The sequence below is a fragment of the Oryza glaberrima genome, chromosome 5 (genome assembly GCF_000147395.1).
Source record: "Oryza glaberrima chromosome 5, OglaRS2, whole genome shotgun sequence".
NCBI lineage: Eukaryota > Viridiplantae > Streptophyta > Magnoliopsida > Poales > Poaceae > Oryza > Oryza glaberrima.
The window spans coordinates 11,062,194-11,087,359 of NC_068330.1; the positions used below are offsets into that span (position 1 = coordinate 11,062,194).

The 25,166-nt window shown below is 41.4% G+C and overlaps 1 protein-coding gene across 2 annotated transcripts; it reads left to right on the forward strand.

Annotated features, from left to right (window-relative positions):
• Positions 1 to 7,089: 7,089 nt before the first annotated feature.
• Positions 7,090 to 24,853, forward strand: LOC127773315 (protein NUCLEOLAR FACTOR 1). Of its 2 annotated transcripts, XM_052299369.1 has the most exons (23): positions 7,090 to 7,320; positions 7,430 to 7,567; positions 7,951 to 8,101; positions 8,481 to 8,622; positions 9,824 to 9,929; positions 10,488 to 10,591; positions 10,988 to 11,110; positions 11,447 to 11,527; positions 11,986 to 12,131; positions 13,995 to 14,067; positions 17,878 to 17,952; positions 19,436 to 19,474; positions 19,557 to 19,645; positions 19,812 to 19,876; positions 20,592 to 20,638; positions 20,720 to 20,779; positions 20,964 to 21,035; positions 21,910 to 21,939; positions 23,507 to 23,601; positions 23,711 to 23,816; positions 23,941 to 24,003; positions 24,103 to 24,174; positions 24,604 to 24,853. In XM_052299369.1, exons 1-23 carry the CDS (start codon positions 7,278 to 7,280, stop codon positions 24,676 to 24,678), a joined length of 1,995 nt encoding a protein of 664 aa, XP_052155329.1. In that variant the 5' UTR covers positions 7,090 to 7,277; the 3' UTR covers positions 24,679 to 24,853. The 2 variants fall into 2 exon arrangements, with proteins under 2 accessions (XP_052155329.1, XP_052155330.1); XM_052299370.1 differs by lacking the exons at positions 7,090 to 7,320; positions 7,430 to 7,567 and having other exon boundaries at positions 8,069 to 8,211.
• Positions 24,854 to 25,166: the final 313 nt, after the last annotated feature.

The following is a 25,166-nucleotide window of genomic DNA, read 5'->3' on the forward strand; positions in this document are numbered from 1 at the left end:
CCCTCGCTGACAACTTCTCCTACCACATTTTCCCTCTTCCTTCCTTTCCAGCCACCGATGCTCCTAAATCCGCAGCCTTGTTTTGCCATGCTTCCTTCTTTCCTCCCAAAACCTTCCTTGAACCTTCAGCTGATTTATCCCATCGGCTCACAAGTGTGCCTCCCTTGTTGCTCCCTGATCCCATTGTTGTTTTCTCAGCCCTGCCAGTACCGCTGTCCATCACCCTTTGGCCATAATTGGGCAGATTCGACCGCCCGGCATGATGTGCTCCGCTGCGACCTACCCTTCCAGCAAAGCCTCCTCTTCTGGTCCCAAAACTTCTAGCCCCTCTTGGCCTGAAGCCCTGACTCATCCAACCTCTCCCTCCTCCCTCCTGGTTAAACCCTAAACCAGGATTAAAGCGAAAATGGAAGTCTTCTCCTCCACCTCTCTCCTGGAAAAAATTGCCTTCATCCTCCCAATGCGAATCATCTCTTCTTCCCCAGCCTCGATTGCCCTGTCGGTCCCAATCTTCTCTATGCGCCATGGTGGAAACCTCCCGAATCTGTTGCTCGCTCTCCGTTGTCTGCTCTGTTTCTGAACTGCTTCTTTGAAGGATATGGGTATACGTTCTCACGGGAGACGAGTGGCCAGCTGTATTGCTCAGGATACCAAGCGTTGGTGGCTGACCCAAGCGATTCTTCACTCGTTCATGCTGCCCGGCCCATGACAGCAGTTGGTCTGCTCCAAAGTGGAACTTGATTTGGACTTTATGTCCAGTCCCCAAGTAAAATTGTTTGGACGGCCCACTGTCCTTCTTTAGTTTGAAACGTGAGACAGGAAACCGACCAAACTCCTCGCCTCCCCTAGGTTGTCGTGTTTCCAGCTGGCCGGTTGTACTCCCAAAGATCAACTCTCTTCTTTCTTCCTCCGTAGCCAAAAAAAACTTCCTTGTCATCCTCCTCCCTCAAACCTGCACAACTTTCATCTCTTTCCCTTGAAAGAGTTGCCTCATTTTCTTGTCTAGTTGCAACAGGAACCCAAGCTTTTCTAAACTTGACTGAATTACTGAGCTTAGCAGTGAAAGCTTCAACGAGTTTGTCTCCAATGGTTAGCGGCTGCGAGATCCTAGCTCTCGGCAATGGCCCCTTCCGGCAATGGCCCCTTCCATGGTTTAACAGAGCTTTTCCTTCGTTTTGCAACTGAATCTACAATCCTCCTTGCTAGTAGACCATTTCCTTTCAAATTCGTGCTCTTAGTGCATGAACCTGAAGTGGCTGCAGGATTGAGCAGCAGGTGTTCGCCGGCTTTAAGCACCTCATCTACTGTGAAACCTTCAGCCAGCGCTCTTCGTACAAAGCGCGCCTCAGGAAACGCCTCTTCAATGGAAGTTGCTGCATCCTTCTCTCCCTCCAACTCACTGTCAGTCGCATCAGAAACATCTCCCAAGGCCCAAAATCTTGAACCAAAGGTTTTTGGCTTGGCAGCACCGCTAAACTCCTCCCTAAAACCTTTCGAAGGAGCCGAAAAACTGCGAGCGACCTTACCTTTCATACCTACCTGGATTGGTCCTGGTGATGAGGACTGTTGCCGTCCTTCCTGGTCCCCCTCCTCATCGGAGACCTCCAGCACGTCAGAAACTCCGGCGGACAGCCAAGTCTTTGCTCCAGGGACAAGCGTTAGCTTCCGACCCATCCGCTGCACGCCGCCGGCAGCCAGACGTCGCCAGCCGCCACTCGCAGCTCGCCGCCGACTGACGCTCGCCGCTCGTCACCTCGCTCTTTCTTGCTGCTGAGCTAGCGAAGTAATCTACCTGTTGATAAAAAAATCTGTTTATGGGAATCCTAAACAAATTTTGTGAAAAAAATTTATCCCTCAAAAAAGATTGGGTAAAATTGAGTCCCTAAACAAAAAGGTGGGCCCCATGCAAAACTACAAACATAATCAGTTTATTCCTACTCCTCTAGTGATTGTGATTTTCTTCCGCGCCATTGCCCCTGTACAGGAACTACAGCGAGCGCACACACGAGGAAGATTGGGAGCGAGAGCGCTTCTATACATGTCGAGAGCGAGAACCCTTATCGTGGTTTTCCTATTTACAAAATCTGATGGATCAATTTTTTTAAACAAAACTTCAAAAATAAATTGAATAGGGATTGATTTTGGGTACTCTTGGGCATGCTCTAAGCCAAACCATTCTTTGAGCAAATACACCAACCCTGTCCAATGAAGCATCTAGGCCCCCGTTGTTAGTTTTGGTAATTAATAACAAGCGTTAATTGTGGACTAACCGTTCTATCGAGTTATATGTTTTGAGTTAGGTTCACATCATATGTGCGCATGGATGATTATCGACGGGTTAAAATTAACGGTACAAAGCAAAAGGAAGAGAAGGTAAACTAGTGTTTTCTTTTTAGAATTGATCGAGGAGTTTGGGCGATCAAATTTGCTAGTTTATTTTTAGCTTCGCCGTACTATCAAGGGGTAATGACCTAGCAAAGAGATGATTTCAATTGCCACATTAGGTCATTGTGCTTTAGACTTGCTTGCATTCACTTTTTCCCACTTGTCTTTGTTCACTATCCAGGGCCGGTCTGATCGAGTGCCTCATGCCGGTCTGACCGGTGTGTCCCGGTCGGTCTGACCGGTGGGTATAGGCTGGTCTGACTGCCCCCTGGTAGCCGGCAACTGTGTGCCCTCGGGGTGGCGATCCAGAGCCCCCCCAGCCATATTCGGACAGACCGAGTTGAGGGTAGTCTGACCGAGCCGAGGATGGTTTGACGCCACCCAACTGCGGTCTGATCAGCCAGGCCCTTGGGGCCCAATAACATGCCTACAACGGCTAGTTTTAGAGTAGCACGGTCTAACCGGCCACACACCTCCGGTCAGACCGGCAGTACACAAAGTTGGGGGATTTCGCCCCCAATGGCTAGTTTTGGTGAGTGGGAGTATAAATACTCCCCCACCAGCAACAAGGGGACTCTCTTGGCACCCACTTCAATTGCGTACACCCCTTGCACCTCTCCCACACTCATTTGAGCTTAGTGTTCATCCACTTAGTGTGTTTGAGGATTGTCTAGCCAAGAGTCAAGTGCATTTGCTTCCATTTGTTGAGCTAGTGTGGCACTTGATCATCTCCAAGCCGGGTCATCGCTTGTTACTCTTGGAGGTTGTTGCCTCCTGGACGGCTTGTGGAGGAGTTGCCCGGTGACCTCTCCGAGAAGATTGTGGAGGAGGCCCGGTGCTGGTTGTGAGTGGTTTGGAGTTCACCACCTTCGCCGTGAAGGAAGAACTACCCCTAGTGATCGAGGCTTGGGTAGTCCTCTCCTTGGCCGGCTTCCGCGTTGCCCACCCCTTGACGAAGGGGGTGTGCGGTGGCTTTGTGGTTGAGCGGTGGAGTTGGGCTCTCCTCAACGGGGATTAGGAAATCGGCGAGTTTCCGAACCTCGGTGAAAAATTCATTGTCTCTTGTCTCATTTACTTTGTGCATTTACATTTGTGCAATTTACATTTCATAGAGACATACTTGAGCCACTTTCACCCTAGGATTGCAAAACATAACTTAGTTGCTTAGTTAGACTTGTCCCTCACCGAGCCTAGCAACTTAGGTTAGTTTTGATTAGGTGTCATTTAATTTTAAATCGCCTATTCACCCCCTCCTTCTAGTCGACATCTCGATCCTACAGTCCACTCCAAACCTAATCCCTATGTGACCATTTAGCATGTGTTTGGTAGGAGGGACATGATGGGTTAGATTGGAGCGAGCTCATTTTTCAGTTTACAGGGTGTTTTGTTTAGGGACAAATAGGATATGATGATCTCAAAAGGAATATTCTCTCTGATTCGGGTCAACTCCATGCCTCGAAAACTGAAGGACCAATCCAACACACTTCCTATCTCTCATTAACATATGAGCCACACCCTCTCATTCCTAAAATAATGACCATTCCATTCCTCATGTCCAACATATACATGGGAAAATCACATCCAAAATAAAATAAAAGGCTAGCCCATCTTACCTCATCCCAAAGCCAAACAAACCCTTATATATTTTGTTGCTGCCACTTGTTGGCTACTTGCTCGCTCAACCACGCTTCGTGTGATCATGTCACCACTGCCTCGACTCCCCTTCCTCTTGACATCTTGGTGGCTACCCTTCGTCCCTCCCTAACCCTAGGTTCACCAATTCTTGTAGGGCTCATTTCTAACTTGGTTATTTGTGAAAGGACCTTGATGTCACCTAGAGGGGTGGTGAATAAATGTTTAAAACATTTAAGAAAAATGCATAAGCCAAACTTTTCGGATATTCCGAAATATATTCGGATATCCCGAAAATCTTAGATTTACAAGCAAGCTAGCAAGGCAAGCAAAAGAGGATAGGAACACAAGTAAGAGATAGATTTGCACAAATAATGGCTAAACTATTAGTGGAACCAAATAACAAAGCTAGAGGAGTGAGAGAGATATCATTGGGATTGTTGCCAATCAATGTGTTACCGAAGTTCAAATCCTTGAGAGGATTCTACTATTCGTTGAGAAGCTTACAATGAGCCAGATTTTTTCCAACTGTCCTCGTGAGGTTGCACAAATAAACTCCTCCTTCCATTAAGGGTATCTCCCTTTCAAAGTTGAGATCCGACCTTCACAAACTCCCTCGACATACCATAAACAAATCGGTGTCTCGAGGTTGACTCCTAGCTGTCTAGGTGTCCTCAACCACCAAGAATAACAAATGCAACAAAGATTTCTTGGGGATGAATCGAGTTCTCAACAAATCTTCACGAAGTCAACACCAAGCACTCAACAAACTCAAATCAACTACTCTCTCACACACACACTCAGATCCGAGATTGAAGATCATATGAGAGGAAGAAGTGAAAAGGCAAGCTCAGAGTGATCTCAAACCAACACAAGCCAAGGGCAAAAGATAAGCAACAGAGTCAATAACCTTGATTTCGGGGTGGAGGGGGTTATTTATAGACACAGTCTCAGATCTACTCGTTCGAGGTGAAGATTCCTTTTTTTCGGAAATTCCAAAAACAATTTTCGGACAAGTCTAAAAAATAATTTAGGATAAGTCCAAAAATCACTTTAGGACATGTCCGAAAATGACCAGATCCAAAACTTTGATGCACGGCCACTTTTGGAAATTCTGAAATCACTTTAGGATAAGTCCGAAAATTTTCAGAACCGAAACTTCGAGTGCGATCATTTTTGGAAATTACAAAAATCACTTTAGGACAAGTCTGAAAATATCCAGAACCGATTTTGGCCACACAGTCATTTCTGGACATGTCCGAAAATGACCAGATGCAAAACTTCGATGCACAGTCATTTTTGGAAATTCCGAAAATCACTTTAGGACAAGTCTAAAAATGATCAAAACCAAAACTTCGAGTGCGATCATTTTTGGAAACTCCAAAAATCACTTTAGGAAAAGTCTGAAAATGTTCGAAACCGATTTTGGCCACACAGTCATTTCGGGAAATTTCAAAAGTACTTTTTGGACAATTTCGAAAATGACCAGTACCATTTCTCAATGCGCAGACACTTTCGGAAATTCTGAAAACTAATTTCGGGCTGGCTACGCGGTTCTGGAAGAAGGGCTGTGACAATGGTCCATCGTGTACTAAGTCTTACCAACCCTTTCACCGTCTCTTGTCATCTTCTGTCAATTGTAGCCTTGGATCCCTTCACTATATCTTGCCATCTTCCGTCAATTGTAGTCTTGGATCACAATGAAACCTTGTTTTATTGCATTTTCTTCTTCATCATTATCTTCATCGGCTCTTTATCGGACTAGTCCTTTGCTTATACACTCAATAAGTGTATTAGTCTCTTAATCGTTTGTCTTTAATTAACCAAAACCCACTAGGAACATAGATGCTCTTTCAATTTGGAACATAGGATTGGAAGTTGATAATTTTATTTGGATTGTTTTCCCATAGTTGAATTTCATAGATTTTTTTCACATGAGCTCACACCTCATTTTATTTTTCATTTGAGAATTCCAATGCATCTTCTTTCATCATCTATGAAGCTATAAAATTCTTGTGATAATTTTTTTGGGACGTCTAAACAACACCATTTATACCTGACATTTTCAATAGGGTGGCAACGAGGCGGGACGGGGAAGGGTTGGACAGGAACAACACCGTCCCCGCTCACTTGTGGGTTCACCTGGCCCCGACCTCGGAGTGTAGATCGGGGCGAAATCGATCCCCGCTCCGGCCCCTCCGGGGCCTCGCATTCGAGCCGGGTCCCCGCAGCCTCGGTGCAAGTGGCAACTGCCACCACCTAGCTAGAGGAAGAACAGAATGGCGTGAGGGACTTGAAGTCGAAAGGAAACAACTCAAAGAAGAGACGGAGTAAGGAGGTGCCCAGAGATGTTGGGGAACGATGCGAGGAGCCGATGGCCAGCAAAACATTGTAGACGTGCAGAGTGCTCGTGGCTAAAGTGGTGCTTCATCGAGATGAAGGGATGGGCAGTTGGTAGCTTGGCGATAGCGGCGGGTGGGCGGAAGCGGAAGCGCGGCGCGGGACGATGCGCGTGCGTGCCGCGTCCTAGGCTCGCCTTGCTCGATTGCCGCCGCCAGGAACTGTTCATGCGTGTTGCTGGGACTTGGAAGTTGGGATGGATTAGGTTTCGATGTTCAATTTATACCTCCTTCAAAGTGGGCTATATAAGGTTCTTTCTTAATGTGCCATCCGGGCTTGTGATGGTAGTACGTGAGCTGCTTTTATAGTTTGGTGGGCTTTTCTTTTGCTAGTGGGCTATCTCTTGCTCCAAACTTCGGGGCCCTACGGGTGACCTGTGGGTGAAGAAACCGCCCTGCCCCTAGCCCCAAAAATTTGCGAGGCTCCATCCCTACTCAACCGTGGGTGAGAAATCTCTCCCGTCCCTTGCCCCATAGGGGCGGGTACCCAACGCCGACGGGCCACCGGCCCCACGGGGATAATTGCCACCAAAATCTTAGACGTGAGTTCCAAATGAGCCGTAATCGTGTAACCCGTGGGGGCCTGAGACGGGCTCGGGGTCGGGGGGGGGGGGGGAGGGGTACACGACCCGTCTAGTTGCCCGTTCACGATTCACGGCTTCACTAGGCGGCCCGCGCCCTGGAACTGGAAGTGGAAAAATCGCCGTCCGCCGCCTCCTCTCCACCCCCCGTCTCTCTCAAAACCACGCAGCCACCGCCTCTGCCCTAAAACCCAGATAAGCCCTGCGTCCTCCGCGTCCGCGGCTGTTCCCCAGCTATACCGCCTCTGACTCTGAGGAAGGGGCGCAGCACCACCGCCCGATGGGGAAGCCCAAGCCCGCCTCCGCCACAGCCGCTCCTCGAGGTGCGAACCCCCCCGCCTCCGCCTCCGCCTCTTCGCCTGTAGTTTCTTCGCTCACAGCCTCTGATTGGCTCTCTCCCCTCCCCTCCTCATGTTGGTGCTGTGGCTGCAGGGCACAAGAGGCGCCCGAAGAGGACAAGGCCCTCGGGGAAGGGAGGAGGACCCGAGCCGCGCGAGGAGAAGCGCAAGAGGCGAGAGCTCGATGGTGTCGGCCTGGCGGAGGAGGCGCCGCCGCCGGGTTCCAGCCTAGGTTTGCTTCTTGATGCTCTATCTCCAGTAGACTGTAGCAATGTTTCACCATTGGATTATATTGGTAGTAGAATATTTGTGGTAATATTGGATTATATTGGTAGTAGAATATTTGTGGTAATGGTGGTGCGACACTGTAGCAATGTTTCACCATTGGATTATATTGGTAGTAGAATATTTGTGGTAATGATGGTGCGACGACGCCATTCTAGTGACACGAAGTAGCAAATTTTGCTAGCATCTGTTTTGATTGCCAAGTGTTTCCCCTACAATGCTACATCTGTGTTGTTTTGGAATACATCATTTACTGGGTCAAAATATCCTTGTGCAACCACACTATCAGGCCCTTTTCCCTTTTTCACTGCATCTGTCTGCTGCATGCAGGCAAAATCTTAAGTACCGAATCTGGAGCAATAGGCCTAGAGCAGAGTGATGAAGATGACATGGAAGATGAACACACTGTTCCTGGTGACGATGAGACAAATGATATGATAAACAATAAAGATGATGCTTTTGATGAAATGGAGGCTTCATGGTTGGTGCTTTTGTTATGACACTCTTCAGTTTTTACTTCGATTGATTGACTATGAGGGTTAATGACTGCAATGGTGCATCATGGCTCCTCTATGCCCTATATATAATCTGGTACATATAATCTGTTTCTACCTTTTCTTTGCAGAGTAATTTTATGTTGTCTTTCTCAATCTAAAGATGTTTGCATATATTTATTGCCATATTATCTGAGGAGATTCACACTCTAAACTGTTCATGCACGGTTTCTTGAGAAACTCTACATATCCTTATCAATTAGTGAAAGTTAATAAATGTATATACTGGACATTTTTTTCTCTTGCATTGCCCATTATTTTTCTTGGAACTCCTTATAACACATCCCTCCCTTTTGTATGTCCCAGTTCATTTCATCGCCATGTTAGTCGCATCATAACGAATGAAGAAGTCAATGCATTACTAAAGCAGAAGTGTAAATTTAAATGGGAGGTGCCTGCAGAGGACATTCCAAAATCCAAATGGGTTGGAACAGGTGAAAAAATGGAGGTACTTTGGGACGTCAACCCTGATAAGTTATTAATAAGATCAAAAATGCGCATTTTTGAATTTTGAATGTTATATGCCTTGAGTCAGCTGCACATAGAATATTACTTTGATATACTTCAAAAATGAAAATTTTATTTGAGGTAATATGTGATGATGGGCATAGCCGCAAAGCCACCAGCTGTGATCCACAATCTGGATTCAAACATCCTGGATTTTTGCCACTGCTGGGATGCAGCTGGGTCACCACGCTGTAAGAAGAGGAGAGGGGGAGAAGAGGGTACTGCATCCCCACACTGTAATGTAAGAAGAGAGGGGGAGAAAGGGTGGTTCAGTAGGACAAGAGAGAAGCAAGCTAACTGGGTGAATTCAATGTTTTTGGCATCCAGCTGCGCCACAGTGTCTTATAACTTATAAGCAAAGCTAGAGCAACCTTGACCCTCATTCTCGATTTGTTGCTGTGGCAGAAGAGATATCTGACCAAGGATATTTGCTAGCTGTCGACACTCTTCCGTTCATTTCTCCTCTTGTTATTATCCTGCCCATTCCTGTCTCTATTTGCTATGGTGTATGCCTGTATGGTTGTGGCCTGTGGGTACGTGGACAATGGGATTGTGGATGATTATCCACCCTTAGCATGTAATGTGGTTTGGCCAAGCAAGCGAAGCACAAAACGTGGACAGTGGGCCTAGCTGTAGCCTGCTAATTTCTCTACCTTTTATCCTATACCATTTCATTTGCATGTCCTTTTCTTTTATGTATAAATACCTATGTACATAGCTGTTGCTGGATCATTGAACCTGGGGTAATCACCTAGTTATCTGGCTTCATGTCCCACATCCTGCTGATGAGTCATACTCCCCCTTCGACCCATGTTTTTAGCCACCTGCCACCTTTGCCCCTCAACTCGTTCCTACGTGGTTGGTTTCTGGAGACTATGGTTGTGGGTTTCCATGTTTAGAGGCTGAGCCAAACCATGTTTATCATATAAACTGGATGGCTAAGTTAATCTTGTTTTTTATTAGAATGCATGCCACTCAAGTTAATTGTTGATACCGGTATCATGGAAAAGGATGACATGGAAGCTGTTTGACCATTCAATTTTAACAATGTTTACTGTACAAGTTGACCATGTCTCTTTATTGTGAGTTGTGACAACCTAGGTACTTTCTATGTAATTAATGTCCTACTTTGTTCTTTTTAGGGAGCTTATGTTGATCTTATTGGTGGTGTCAAAGGAAAGTTGAGGGATCATTGGCAGAATACCCTCTCTGATCAGTTGAATTCTAGATTGAATTTCTTCTCGCTTTGTAAGTTCTCTTGATTGTGATAACCTCATACCCACCATAACTCTGTTTTTATCATAGCTGTTAAGGCCATTATACAATCACCAAGTATGACATAAGGCTGGCAAGTCTGGCATCAGTATTATTTTCCATCAAAGTGGCACTTACCTTCACCAAAATAATAAATACATTGTGAATTGTGATCTTTTAAATGGTTTGTGCTTCATACAATGCTCCGAACCTATTTCTGTCTAATGGAAACCAACTAGAGGAATCTTTTGTTAGAAAAAGTTTAAATGTTTTTTTCTTCTGGTGTGGGTTATATTTTTTTTGTTGTAATATGTAATATTAGAAAATGTGGATGATAAGTGGGGAAGTTGACTAATCTTGGCATATGTAGAAATTCTAAGTATCAAAGTACATTTATTATTGTTGTTTATGGCTACAAATATGGTTTTAGCACAATCAACATCCCTGCCTAAGTAAACTAAGCCAAATTTGAACTTCTTTCATTTTTTCTCAGTAAAGTGATATGTTACTCTCTCTAAGTGTATTTACAGTCCTAATTTTTTTTTATTACAGGTAGTAGCTATCGTGACATAATGCATTGTAATAAGAAGCCATTTTATCTAAAAGGAGGTAGCACTGTGGATTCCAGTACAATGGACTCCTATCTTATGCATGCTGTAAGTCTCAGGGTAGTTATTTGGGCATCATATTGCAACAAAATCTATTATGACGCTGATTACTTCCTTTGCTTCCAAATATTGCTTCATTTAGCATTCTGCTGGTCCAAATATTGCTTTATAACCTCAAGGCATTTCTCAATCTTTTCTTCTATCCTTGCCCTTGTTAAGTAATTGCTATTACTCTTATGAATCAATGGCTAGGAATTCTGCCTGCTAGTTCGCTTTCATTGAACAAAAATATTCCCTTGAATAAAATAAGAGTGCCTGTCTACATCTTTTCCAATGTGCTATACATGAAGGACATTTTATCTGTTCTGTAATCGCTGTGTTTTTGTCTAAAGGGCTTATATCTGGAATCAAAGAGAGTGATTTGCAATGACATGATATTTGCAGTTGAATCATATTAACAGAACGAGAGAGATTGTTGTAAAAAATGATGCGAAGCTTAGGAGTGACCCTAGCAAAGATATTTTGGATGATAACTCATTCCTCGATCAGGGCTTTACACGTCCAAAGGTAAATATAACTGGCACAAAAAAACTGTATTTTGGGTTGTATTTCCATTTATTTACCTTCATTGCAGCATTTGTATATACCTTTATTACAGTCCGGAAAATCTTCTGACGGAGTTAAAACGCATATATGCAAACAGTACCAAAATGACACTATACGTTAAATGGATGCGTGTGCTTTTTTATAGGTTCACTTGACTTCTAATTGTTCCATGTATTTTATTAATTAAGATTTCCTGCCATACTGCTTTCTTGATGTTATACTTATATGCCGTTCTGCTGTGTATTATCTTTTGAACACTGAAACTTAGTACTCTTTTTTCTCTGTAAATGTCCTTAGGTTCTTTTCCTGTTACCTCTAAAAAGCATTGCGAGGCGTGTTGTGAAGAGGTTGATCCAACTGTCCCCACTGTCACAAAAGGTACACTTATATATTCTTTTTTAGCTGTTATAAGTAAACATTGAGTTCTTTACTTCAAAATACAGAAGGAACTTTTTCTAGAGGGGGTGGTCTTCTATTTTCTCAGAAATGGCATTTGAAATGTTGGTTCTGAGTGCACCAGTGGTTTTGGACGGATTAATTACTTGAGCAGTGGAAGCAGTAGAGTGGTGGAGAGCACTAAAGTAAAGATGATGAAAACCAATTTTAGTTTCTCAACTAAACATGGTATTTTGAAGACTAGTTATAGTTGTTCTCCTCGAAACAAAGTTATTGATAAATCTAAAACAATAGAAGTACAAACTAAAGCCCTGTTTCCTAAATCCTAATGAAACCATTTTTACAAGTACTCATCTTTTATTTATCTCATCTAAACAACTTAGTTTAGCAAATTGTTCTCTGTGGTATACTGAAAGAATATTTTGTTTCGTCTCTTTTAGGATATCATTGCAAAATTCGAAGGGAAGTTTGGCGAATCAGATGATGAAGTAGAGGAGCCTGTTCAAAGTAATAAACCTGCAGACTTTGACCTACTGTTTGCTGGAGATACTGATGACGAGTTCCTTTTTGGGATAAAATATACAAAGTAGGTGTGCTAAACTGTTTAATGTAGCAATTTTCTACTATTGCACACTTCAGCCTGTGCATTCTCAACACGCAACAATTTTTTTAAAAAGGAAAATGGTACTTAGGGCTCAGTTGATAGAGCTCCAACTTCTAAATTTAACTCCAGGAGTTGGGTCTGGATTGGAGTTGTGTAGCCTAAATCCAGCTCCACCTCTCTAGTTCATTTTGTGGGAGCGCTCCAGCCAGCTCCACTCCCATTTTAGGTGGAGCTAAAACTGCTTGGCTAGGCTCCAGCTCCAGGAAAGGTGGAGTTGGACCCGTCCCAAACATGCCCTTAGCTCTCCATTGACAACCTTTTATCGACTCACTTCCCAGATTTATTAAGACTAAGTAGTACAACCTAGTGATAGTTATCCGTCTTGTTTCACTTTGTCAGTTGATAGATAACATCATACTTTATGTCAGGAAATAAATCCTGAAATTTTCATGACTTGTGAGATGCTCTACTGTGCAGCTTTTTTGCTCTGTATTACTGTGTTGTGCATTTTTCTTTTGTCTTCAGGACTTGCACAGTTCATTGGTGTATGGGATCTTCTATTCTTATTAATACTACATGGTTTAAGGCATGCTTTAGTGCGGCATTCATGTCCTATCCAGAAACATAAAATAGTCCATATTTTATTTCGAATTAAAAGAGTGTGGAAGAACTGGGCACCTTTGAAGTGCAAATGTTTCCTTTGGCTAGTGAGCAATAACCAGTGTTGGACAGCGGACCGCTTGGCAAAGAGAGGACTGCCACACCCTGCAGCTTGTCCACTTTGTGACCAAGCAGAGTAGACATCTCTTACTGGTTGGATGTGTCTTCTCCTGACAGATTTGGTTCTTAATTTTGAAAAGACTGGGGTTGGGAGGTATAGTTCCAGTACAAGCTTCCATCAATTTCATGAAATGGTGGTCAAGGGTGACAAGAGGAAAGGACAGAGACACTAAGAAGGGGCTGAGCTCTCTGATAATTTTAGTGGTGTGGGAGTTTTGGAAACATAGAAACCACTGTTTTTAACGGTGTCAATCCATGTGTGACCACTGTTCTTCAAGCAGTGGTTAATGAGTGTATCCTTTGGTCGATGGTGGTAGCTAATAAGCTCAAGGTGTTCTTAGATAGGTCGCTATAGCTCCGACGGGATAAGGTCAGTTTCAGGTTCTTTAGTTTGTAAAGGCCTAGCTAGGCCTGTGGGGTCCTGGTGAGGGGAGGAGCTCCCCTCCCAATTCCCCTGTTTTCTCTTCTTCTTAATGAAATGATACACAACTCTCTTGCATATTCAAGAAAAAAAAATTCGAATTAAAATAAGTATATATTGGCCGAATCCTTGACTCTTGTTTTTTTAAGCTTGCTGAATCAGACAGGCATACTCAAGTTTGGTGCCGGTACCCACAATCGGGTTGCAGTACCACTGTTTCTTGTAGGAGAGCACTGAATTCTGAAACATAGCTTTTGGATAGCCCTGTAATATGATACATTTTCTAACCAAGATATTTCAAAAAAATTAACAAAGATATTTCAAAAAAATTAACAAAGGAATGCTATTCCTTTCGATTATCATTCATATTCAGCTGTCTGTCCAGTCAAGTTACTATGCTATTCTTCTCTTGTAATGCAAATTTCTTATTCTAGTTATAATAATCAACTAAGAACAAAACCGTTTTAAAATGTCTATCCCTTTATATTTTATGGCTAATTTTATGTCCAACTCTGAGTAAATCCCAGGTTTTAAACAAACTTATGCCCCCAAATTTATATTTGATTGCATTTTAATATATATTTTGGATTTTGTTTTCCATGCAGATGATTTAGAAGTTAATACTGGCTCTAATGTTTGTGCAGAAAATCTATGAATCTGTTCAGCAACTTCTACTCATCTGATATCATTGTTGCATCTCCTTTGGCACTTATAAAGGTAAATTTTATTGAACCAAAGGACTCAATGACTCGTAATGTTTAGTGCATTCAGTAGCTGTTTTGTTCTTGTTGTCAGAAACATTCCATAGATCACTCTTCTATTTTAGTGCTTGATTGCTGGACACTGTAGTAAAACAAAACCAGGCTGGACTGGCAGTTAAACCAGAACTGGCACCGTTACTGGGTTGGTGTGCTTCAATGATATAGATAGTTCCATGCAGTTGAACCGATGGGAACCAGGTCAATCGGACAGTTTATGGTGAAAACCGGCGAACAGGGCAAGACTGTACTGGCAGTTCCTTTTATAGTTTGGCTATCACATGGGCTGGCCTAGTAAGACTCACCTGCTTGCCAAAACACAAGTATGTTTATTCCAAATATGTGTAAAAAGATGCATGGGAGGGGGTCATACTCAGGATGGTGGGCTGGGAACTCATGCGTATTGGAGAGGTTGTCTATCGCCTCAAGCTGCCAGCGAAAGCTCGACTGTAGGATGTGTTTCATGTTGGACTGCTCAAACCATTCCGGGGTACCCTGCCTGCTGCGCCTCCTGCTTGGCCACCCGTTTACAATGGACGCTTTGTGGTGCAGCCGGCAAGTGTCGCACAGAGGAGGGTAGCTTGTGGTCCTCGCAAAGTTCTTGGTTCAGTGGACAGGGCAACAACGGTCGAAAGCGTCTTGGGTTCCTCTCGACTAGTCTCGCATGCTGTTCCCTAATTTCCAGGTCAAGGACAAGTTGCTTCTCCAGGAGGGGAGAGATGTCAGGTGGGAAGTTCACTACAACTGTCGCCAGAAGGTTACACCGGCAACAGAAGGTGCATAACGTGCATGAGGATAGGACACATGAAGCTGCAATTAGATAAATTTCAGTTGTTTAGATTTGATAAATTGAGATTAAGTTAGGCTGTGTTTGAGAGGATAGGAAAAGAGAAGATAGTTTGGACCGTAAAATTTACTGTTTTCGAACCCTAAAATAACTAGGTGAAACACCGCGCGTTGCTGCGGGAGTTTAGTATGATAACAATAAATAAAAATAATGTGCAAGATAGCTAGATAACATCAGATTAAGTAAGTTAATGTGGTTTATGATAATTTAAATTTAAATAGTATGTAGAATGATGATTCAAATGTAAAAGTAAGGTGATATGACTTTATGAAAGAAGAAAAGTAGGGAGATGGTTTGGACCGTAGATTAATCATCTAAAGGCTAAAAACAATTGAGGTGATATGGCTTAATTAGAGAAGAAAAGAGGAGAGATAATTTGGACCATAGATTAATGTGATAGGATATTATAAAACATAATGAAGATATACATTGAAATATTATGTGAATTATGTGGGATGATGATTTAGTGTGCTTGCATTTTAAAAGCTGTTAAATTTAATAAATTATAAAATTATAGATAATATAGCATGTTTGCATGATGTTTAAATGTAATGATTGTTAGTGGATGATGATGTGGCATCTTTGCATGTTAAGCTTTAGGAGTTAGTGGGTTATAACTTTATAATAAGAGAGGATTAAAAAACAGAACGGCTTCCTGAAATCATCATGGTTGTGTGGCGTGTTTTTGTTTTGCCGAAATGGCATCATCCTGCAAGTTTATATTCCAAAATCATGGGCCCACACATCTTCAAAAGGTATTATATTTTATTCTTTATATAGTCTTGGCATGTACTAGAATTCCACATAAGACTGAACCAGTGATGTGGTTGCCAACATGGCAAAAACCACATGAAATCAAGTTATGAGTTTAATAAGATAGTTGAAGGGTTAAAATTAAAATGATTTCGAAAGGTTGAAATCAAACGAAGAACGAACTATGTAAGAAATAAGTTCATTTTGCATTCTCAATTGCCCCAAAGCCCAATACACCCTCAAATTTAAGCAGTCTATTTAATCCGTCACTTACGACACATGAGGGTTAAATACTAGTCACGATTGAGGGCATAGGTGGCTTTATGACAAAGATGAGGCAAGCAACAAACATAGAGTAGAAAACATGTTTGTGCATATAGGCTAAGTTCTTTTGTTGAGGTTCCCAACCTCCACTCCCTCGTTTCCTGCGTGCTTCCCAAAATGCTAAACGGTGTGTTTTTTTACAAAAAAAAAATTATAGGAAAGTTGCTTTAAAAAAATCATATTGATCCATTTTTAATTTTTTAAGCTAATACTTAATTAATCATGCGCTAATCTATCTCTCTGTTTTCCGTGCGTGGGGGATTAGTTCCCAACCCACCCAAAAGAACACAGCCATAAGAGGCCTAGGCACCTGGCTAATGTGGAAGAAGATGTGCCTGATCTCAACATAAGGTGCTCTTCCAGTCCAATGGGTTAAGGGGGGTGTGCACAAGCATTTCTAGGGATGCATTCTGACAGAGCAATGGGGTTAGTCTGACATATGTACTAAAGTGAAATTGATGGTAAAAAATTCTACAAACATGCATGCTAGAAAATAACAGCCAGGTACTATTTCATGGTCAGACTGATTGTTTGCTATGACTGTCGATGAGGCCAGTCAGACAGGTTTAGCTTGGTGAACAAGTAGCTACTAGAATGTTGTATGTCTGACCAGGACATATATCACCGCCTAATTTGTTTTACTTTATAGAATGTGTATTTTTTCAAACAAAAGTATAGAATGAGTTCTTTTGGTTAAAATTAATGACCCTTTCTATGATGATTCCTGATTATTCTTCTTTTTGTTAGGGTTTGGTGCATTTATGTTTCTCTTTTGTTTCATCCACAAGGTCAAATGGTCCTTAGGGGGAAACTTTGTGGTCAACCATGGTTGACTAGCCAGCAATGGAAAAATAGTAGAACCACATTATGGTAGCAATGAGAAACAAAATAGAACCACATTATGGTAGTGTGGAAAAGGGTATAAGTCAGTAATAATATATTGTTTCACCAAATATGGTTATCCTAATACCAAAAAACTCATTAGAGATGTAGGTACTTGCTGTTGGCGGGATTTGGCAGTTGGTTACTATGATGTTGGGAAAATGGGATTCTTGGGGAGTAGGGTGAACTGGGAACATAGGTGGTACTTGATACAGGGTCGGGATGTTCAGTATTAGGGAAAGGCCAAGATGGGGTATAGGTAACTAGGGAGTACCTATCCTATTGGAAGAAGGCAGAATGACATTCAGATGTTCACAAGCTGCTCCCCAACCTTCGGAGTAAAGTTTTTCTAGTTGATGGTGCAAAACTATCAAAGGAATTCATAAAGACTCTCGGAAGGGGCTGAATTCGTTGATTATCTTGGTTGCTTGGGAGCTATGGAAGCATCAGAATGACTGCATGCTCAATGGGGCTACTCCTACCATATTTCAATGGTTTTGCAAGCAGTGTCAAATTGGAGTAGCTTAACAATGTTTAGCTAGCGTGCATGCGCTCCAAAAGTTGCTTAGTGAGAGGTTGACCCTGACTGTCTGAGGACAGTAGGGAGGTCGTTCTGGCCTTCTGGGGGCGTCTTGGTTGTGGGAGGGGAGGGATTGTTTCCCTTTTTCTTTGTACATATGTTTTCTTCCTTCTGGAATGAAATAAAATGCAGCCCTCCTGCATTTTCGAGAAAAAAAGCTGGAAATTAGTGTTGTTGCTATTTGGTTTGAAGTATTACTTTCTTCCACAACTGAAGCTTGTTCTCAGGTTCTCAGTATGCCCTGACTTAAATTTTCTTTCAATCATTCTCCTTTACTTGCTTAAGTTTTATTTCAATCATTCTCATCTACCTGCTGTGCTTATCAAATATTTATTTTTCTTTGCGATAATTTTACTATATATCTTATGCTTGCCAATTATCAGAAAATCAATGGAGTTGATGACAACGGAAAGGAACCTGCCAAGGAAAGGGATTTTGATTTCCTATCATCAATTGAAGTTAGTTCTGCTCTTAACCCCATGCGCTTACATATTTTTCCACTTTCCTTCATCATCTATGGACATACATGTAAAGGATCTATGGTCATATACTTCTATTGAAAATGTGAAACAGTTTCAGCAGTTCTATCTTGTAGTACTCCATACAATATTCGAGTTACTCCCTCTGTTTCACACTCTGTCCATCGAGAGAAACAAGAGTTTTGTTAAAGACTTCCCACATTCTGCCCTTTAATGTTGTGACAGTGGTTGACAAGCACTATTCACACATTTTATAGGGATGTGCATGCTCATTTAATATCATTTTTATCTGACCTAAAATGGAGTTGCAAGATAGATCTTGTGTCCAATATGTTAAATTTTAGCATGTGGAATTCTCTTCACGTTGCAAAATACATGGACAAGTTTACTCTGGTAACTAGATCTGATAAGATCATGGTTCAAGAAGGCGCTAGATGCTAGATGGTCAGGCTGCTAACCCAGCCCCTATCGGAGCCTAGGACCAACTTGACCAGGTGCTTACAAGCAAGGACCAACTTGGCCAGGCGCTTACAAGCAATTAGCAAGAATATGACATGAAAGGAAGACAATAGAACATCAATATAAGTGCACTAGATGCTACCCAGGGACCAACTTAACAAGGTGGTTCTAAGCAATTAGCAAAGCATAACATAAAAAGAAAGACAACAGAATATAACATCATTATAGCCCTCAAGGCAGAGCAGCCACCTAATGAGTGCCAAATGCAAAATCACGGTGGCTTCCCGGTGCCAACTTTTAGAACACTGCAAAATATATCAAATTTTATAGAGCCCAAGCCAGAAAAGAGAATTATTTTTCGATACAGATTTGTGGAGTATTACACCTTGACACAGGGTCCTGCACTGGGGGGGCATTGTATTACACCTTGACTTGGGGAACAATGAAATGATGGATTAGCGAAAGAGATAGAGAGGGGACTAACTTGGCTTAGATCTCTTAGAAGAGTTATATGGGTGGAGGTCCTTCGTACTTACTTCCACTGTTAGCTAAGCTCTGGTTCTGCAATTATTTTCGTTCTCGTTAGGAATAGATGTGATGTGCATTGCATCTTCTGTAAATATACTGTGTTGACTGCATAAATAGCAGTTTATCCTCATAACCTACCTATGTACGCAATGGACAACAATACTTATGGCAATGAATTTTTCATTAAATAATAAGGAAATAGTTTTGTTATGTTTGTGGGAAAGTGACTCTTGGGTGCACTTTTTTTTTTTGTGCCTTGCGCATCAGCTAAGCCAAGGAGGACCTAGTGTACTCAGTGGCCTTTAACTGTCTTGCTGATGAACGTTATGAAACAGAAATGCTTACATACTGTAATAAAAGATGTATTTAACTTGTTGTCTACAATTTGTAGTCATCATTACTTACAATTTGTAGTCTCCTAGTGTTTCTCTCTGATTTTTCATAACGTTTATGTCATTGATCTAATTCTGTGCAGATAGTGGTGGTTGATCACGCAGATGTGATTCTTATGCAGGTTAAACCCCTCAGCTTTAATATGTTATTGCACTAATTTTGTTATGCCTTCTGGTACAAATGACTCTTATTCATTTATGTAGAGTTGGTCACATCTGTATGCTGTGTTTGAACAATTAAATCAGTTGCCATCAAAGGAACATGGAACCAATGTGATGCGTATTAGGCCATGGTACTTCCTGATTTCTTGGATAGTTTGTGCCTGTCTTGTATGGCTGTTCCTATTTTTATAATTTCAATTTTGTTGTATCAAATCAAAGGGGCTATTTTGTTCATACATTGTATTTATTAGTATGTTAAACTTTTTATTTGTTACATTTTTATTTTTCTTGGTTAAGGTACTTGGATCAGCATGCACGTTACTATCGGCAAACAATACTCTTGAGCTCTTATCTTACTCCAGGTATGGAATTTAACATGGAACTCTGACCAAATGTTTTGAGCCCAATGGCTGCTCCTAGGCTGTAGCCTATGGAATTCATCTAGATTTTGTTATATCAGCTCATATTAAACTAATTACTCCCTCCATCCCAAAATATAAGGCACAACCACTTTTTTCCAATGTCTCATAATATAAGGCATGCATGCATGACATTTACTATCACCTCTTTTATTCTTTAAATTTGATTTATTTTAATTCCTGTACCATTAAGTCTTCCAATGACATTGCTTGCATGTATGAATGCAATTCAATCAAGGAGGTGATTAAATTCTTTCTTGGTCTTTGTGTTAGGAGTGGTTGAGCCTTATATTTTGGGATGGAGGGAGTATGTTTTTTCCACCTTGGCCAATGCCTTTTTTCTGTCTAATCTTAACTAGTTCATAGATGTTCAATGGAGTTATTTGAGTTGCTTTGTTATTTCGATTGCTTGCATTTATAATCAGTATTTATTCTTTAACTGTCTAGCCGTGATTGTAATACAACCTCCTGTCCGATTATGTGGCCTAAACGGTGATTATATGGTAGTTAGGGCGACCCGTTCCTTTCATATGTTGAGTATATCTAGATCTGTCAATAGATTTGGTTTTAATGCTACCGCATGAGGTTCGGCTTCTATTTTTGTTTCCATCCACTGTTCATTCATAAAAATGGTTTAATTGTTTTACCTATTGCGCAGAGATGAATGCTTTATTCAATGGATTATGCTTGAATTATGAGGGGAAGGTATATTGGATGTGAAGCTACTCAGTCATCGTTTACTTTGTTGACCACATGTTTCTGAAATGCTGTAACTCAACTTATCAGGTTAAGCTGGTGACTGAATTTAAAGGTGTTCTTTCTAAAATACAGTTTGAAGCACCGCAGGTCAGTTGATTCCTCATGTTATATTTCTATTCCATAGCATCATTCCAAATTCGATATGTAGATTTGTAGCAATTTTTCATGCCATGGACTCCAGCATACAATTCTGTAGTCTTATGCCCCAAAACAGTATCTATGAGATGAATATGAAATTCTATTAGATGAAGCAATGCCGATTGATTCACAGGTGTATGAAAGGTTTGATGCATCTTCTATTACTGAAGTTGATGATGCTCGCTTTGATCATTTCTGCAAGAAGGTCAGTTCTGTTGTGCCTTTATGGGATTTCTTCTTGTGTTGTGAGAAGTTGATGTTTACATGTGCCTTGCTTTTGGCTCAGATTATGGAACTCTCTTATTTGTATCAATGTGTAACATTATACAGCCAATATTCACTTTTGGTTTGCATTAATTTCATTATTAGTGTAATCTGGCCTTGGTATATTCTAGCTGCTGTTGCATTGGCTATTAACTAAAATTCTAATGATCTAGTCACTTAGTTCTGTTTATATTCACCATAGCCACATTTATTGTTTCGTCCTGATATCCAGCAACATGCATCTTAGGACCAGTTATCTTCCCATATTTCCTGTACGAGGTTTCTCAGGACCAAGCCCTAATAGGTGAACAACTCTGTCGGGTATCTCTTATTGGGCCCCTATTTCCATCCCTGCTCAGACTGCTTGGCCTGTAACCTGTACCATAAACCATATTCCCATGTTTTCATATTGTGATTTTTGCATCCTTTGTCATGACTCAGGATCAACAGCTTGCTGTGCACTGGAGATATTGCGTGTAATGTGAACGGGCCTGCAGCCTGCCTTAGTAGCATATCCCAGTGGCCCGAGTTCAACTCCCCATGGGAGATGATTTTTCAGGGCTTGGGCTAAAAAAGGACCCCTCACCACCCTTGCTTCAGTGTTACATGTGTCCTGCCTTTGGGGTCTTTTCTTGGTCCTGCATAGAGAAAACTTCTACTGCTAAATACCTAGGGTCGAGTTTATTGATATTGCGCATAATTAATCTTCTTTTTGTGTTTTTATTTTGCTGCTTTTATGGTCTTAAGTGTTATAAATTAATTCTATTACTGAATACTTGTGGAATAACTTTTACATTTTGTGACATTATCTGCAGGTGTACCCAAAGATTCAGGTGTCAGATGAGGTATGTCATTCATGTTATCACTTGTTATCCGCGAATCTCATAATCGTACTTTGATTTCGTTCTGCAAAATTGGTAGGACCGTAGGAGCACTAGGTTCAAAATGCGCTACTAATTATAATCATAGTTCACAAAGTATATTGGCTGACAGCTGATGGGCCAGGCCCTAGGCAATACACATGTAGGTTTGTCTCTGGGCTGAGGTTCAGCAAGGCCAAGTAGGCTTGGTTTGAGTGGCACAAACATAAACTGAGCTTAGTGAAGAGTCTGGAAAGGTCATCAGGCCATTGCCATGTTATCGAGCAGGAGCAAAAAGAAACTTTGAAAAGAAACAAGTACAAAACAATGTGTATAAGCTGGGCATATCACGCAAAGAGCAACCACTGAACAGTAAGGATGGGTCACAGGCCACCAACCTGAGGGAGGTATCACCCAATGAAATACTACTGTAAGAAAAAATGAACACAATAAATCTCATCAGTACTGTAGTGGAGAAGATATTTGATGTGATAATAAAAACTATTTATAAGTGAGGCCAATCATGTGTAGAGCAAAAAATAATTTACTCTACAGCCTAAGACTATGCATTGAATTAACTGTGAAGAAAGTGAAGCAACTACAGAGGCTGGGACGGTAAGACTTCAAGCATGAATAGGCTTATGAAGCTACACAAGTACCAATTGTTGATTGAAGAAATCCACCAAGAGAGCTGCACAAAATAACCCTCTAGCAAAAACAAAACAATAAAAGTACCTGCATGGAGACCATGCAATGAAATGGGACCAATTAGAAAAAAAATCTATCCCCAAATCATACATGATGTACCTTCTTCCCCGACCATAGGATTAGACAAATAGGATGGATGGGTGCTCAAGGACCAGACCTGCTGATCTGAAGGCCCGGAGAAGTGGGGTAGCCATCTGGTGATGCGGTGATGCTGTGGTATGGGCCAGCGCTGCATAAAAGGTGCTCTTAGGCACTGTAGCCAAATGATTGAAAGGCATCCTAGGTGGAGCAGGTTTACAGGCTGAAGCATTGTGGTGCAGAGCTGTGGAGTACTTATTCCTTGGCCGAGCAGAGGGGATGGTACAGCCAGATGGAGTAGCCAGACGAGGATGGGTGGCTTGGCAGCATGTCTGATGAAGCAGTGCCGGCGCAAGTGAGCAGGAGTAAGCGGCAAGCCGGTGATGATGTTGATGTGGACCAGCAGAGTAATCGATCGTGGAAAAGAAGTTATAGAAGTTATTTTTTCTGTTTTCCTTGAAGGGCACTGTGCAACAGAACCTAGGCTCTTATTGTGGAGGCAATCAATTGGCAAGGCTGGTGGGATGAAAGCCAAACACCAGGATCAGACAGCTGCAATTTCCAATCGACATGATCCTCCAAACCAATGAATAGTTAGCAGTGACTTAGTCTAGGGGAAAATCTAATGGTTCATATGATTTATTGAAAACGAAATCACCTGTTATGAAATTTTATATTATTTAAGCTTTCAAAATGCACATATTTACTATTTTGATTTAATAGGTTGACAATATCTACTGTAAGATCCTAACATAATGCAATGCAGGGTCGGGTGTTGCTATTCGTCAGTTCATACTTTGAATATATTAGGATAAGAAACTTCTTAAAATCTCAGGAAGCATCGTTTTGTAGAATTGGGGAGTAAGTATTTTCTCTCCTTATAGCTTATCTGATTTGTATAGTTGTACCTTAGAAGATATGGTTTTGGTCTTATGCATCTGGTAACTGTCTACGTGTGTTCGTAAATCAGGACAACATCGCAACAAGATATATCACGTGCAAGACTCTGGTTTTTTGAGGGCAAGAAAAAAATCTTACTTTATAGTGAGAGATCTCATTTCTACCACAGATACAAGGTCATAACATCTATAAAACTCTAAAGTATAATATGTTATGATGATGTGTTCTTTCTCAACCATGCAGTTATATTGTTTGCTAATATAGAGGCCAAACTTTTTATCGTTGTTCCTTAAATCGCAGATCAGGGGAGCACACCATTTGATTATCTACTCTTTGCCAGGGAGAAAGGAATTTTACCCAGAGGTATTTACTAAAACTTGAACTATATGTAATATTGTAATCTGTTTTATGTTGTGCTGTAGAAGAGTTTCAAAAAAAATTTATCTGGGGCCTTTCTTTCAGCTTGTAAACATGCTCAGTGAATCAGAAAACAGGAAATGCACCGTCTTTTTTTCACGTCTGGATCTTCTGAAGGTGAGGCCAGTGATTCATTTTGTTTGATTCCATTAGCAATACTTTGATGATCTATTGATTTCATATTGCAATAATTTTCATCTTGGCCATTTATAACTGGTATTATCGTTAAGAATTCCTGACGAAGATCGTTTGATGTAATTTATGTTCTGCATAATGAGTATTATACTTTGATTCATGAGTATTAATTCAGTTCACTATTCGTTTTATACTTTGAAAAAAATATTAGTATTATTTCAGTGTTACGGTGAAAACTTCTGACCTGTTAAATGACGATCACTTAACTGTGGTCTCACCTAACATAATGCAAAATGTGCTGCATGCTCCTGACAGCATTGCTAGCTGTCCTTGTTCCGTTTCTTGTCATAGCTTGCTGAACTTAAGATATGTCCCGCTCACTGCTCAAATGAGTTAATTATGTACTTGCAGTTAGAACGAATTGTTGGGACGTTTGCTGCACAAAGGTTGGTTTCTTCAGATAAGAGCATTTTCGTGTTCCGCTGATTCGGGCGTCATGTTCGGCAGCCTCACAAATTTTGGAATGCGAGATGATTATGTACTGTACCACAACTCCTTATTTATTTGTAATCTAGATTGTGGATGCCATTTTTTGGTAAAGCTCGTGCTGAATGTTTCGCATCAGTATCTATTTCAATATTATGGATGCCATTCTTTGTTAGTTTTTGGAAAACATGCAAAGAAACAGTGCCGTCCCTGTGGGAGTGCCACAAGCATGACCGCACAGGGCCCCCAATCTCAAGGGGCCTCAAATAACTTAGTATGTGTCACAGGATATTAGCCCAATAGATTAAATTAGATGAAATGTGCCAACTAGATAAAGAATATAGCATTGCTTAGCAAGTACTTATATAAGTTACTCGTCACAAACGGAATGTGACAACAGATATTACGTAATAAATATTTGAGATCGCAACCTTTAGCTTAGGCTTATTGGAAAGCGGGTGAATCATATTTTTGGTCTAGTCTTGTGA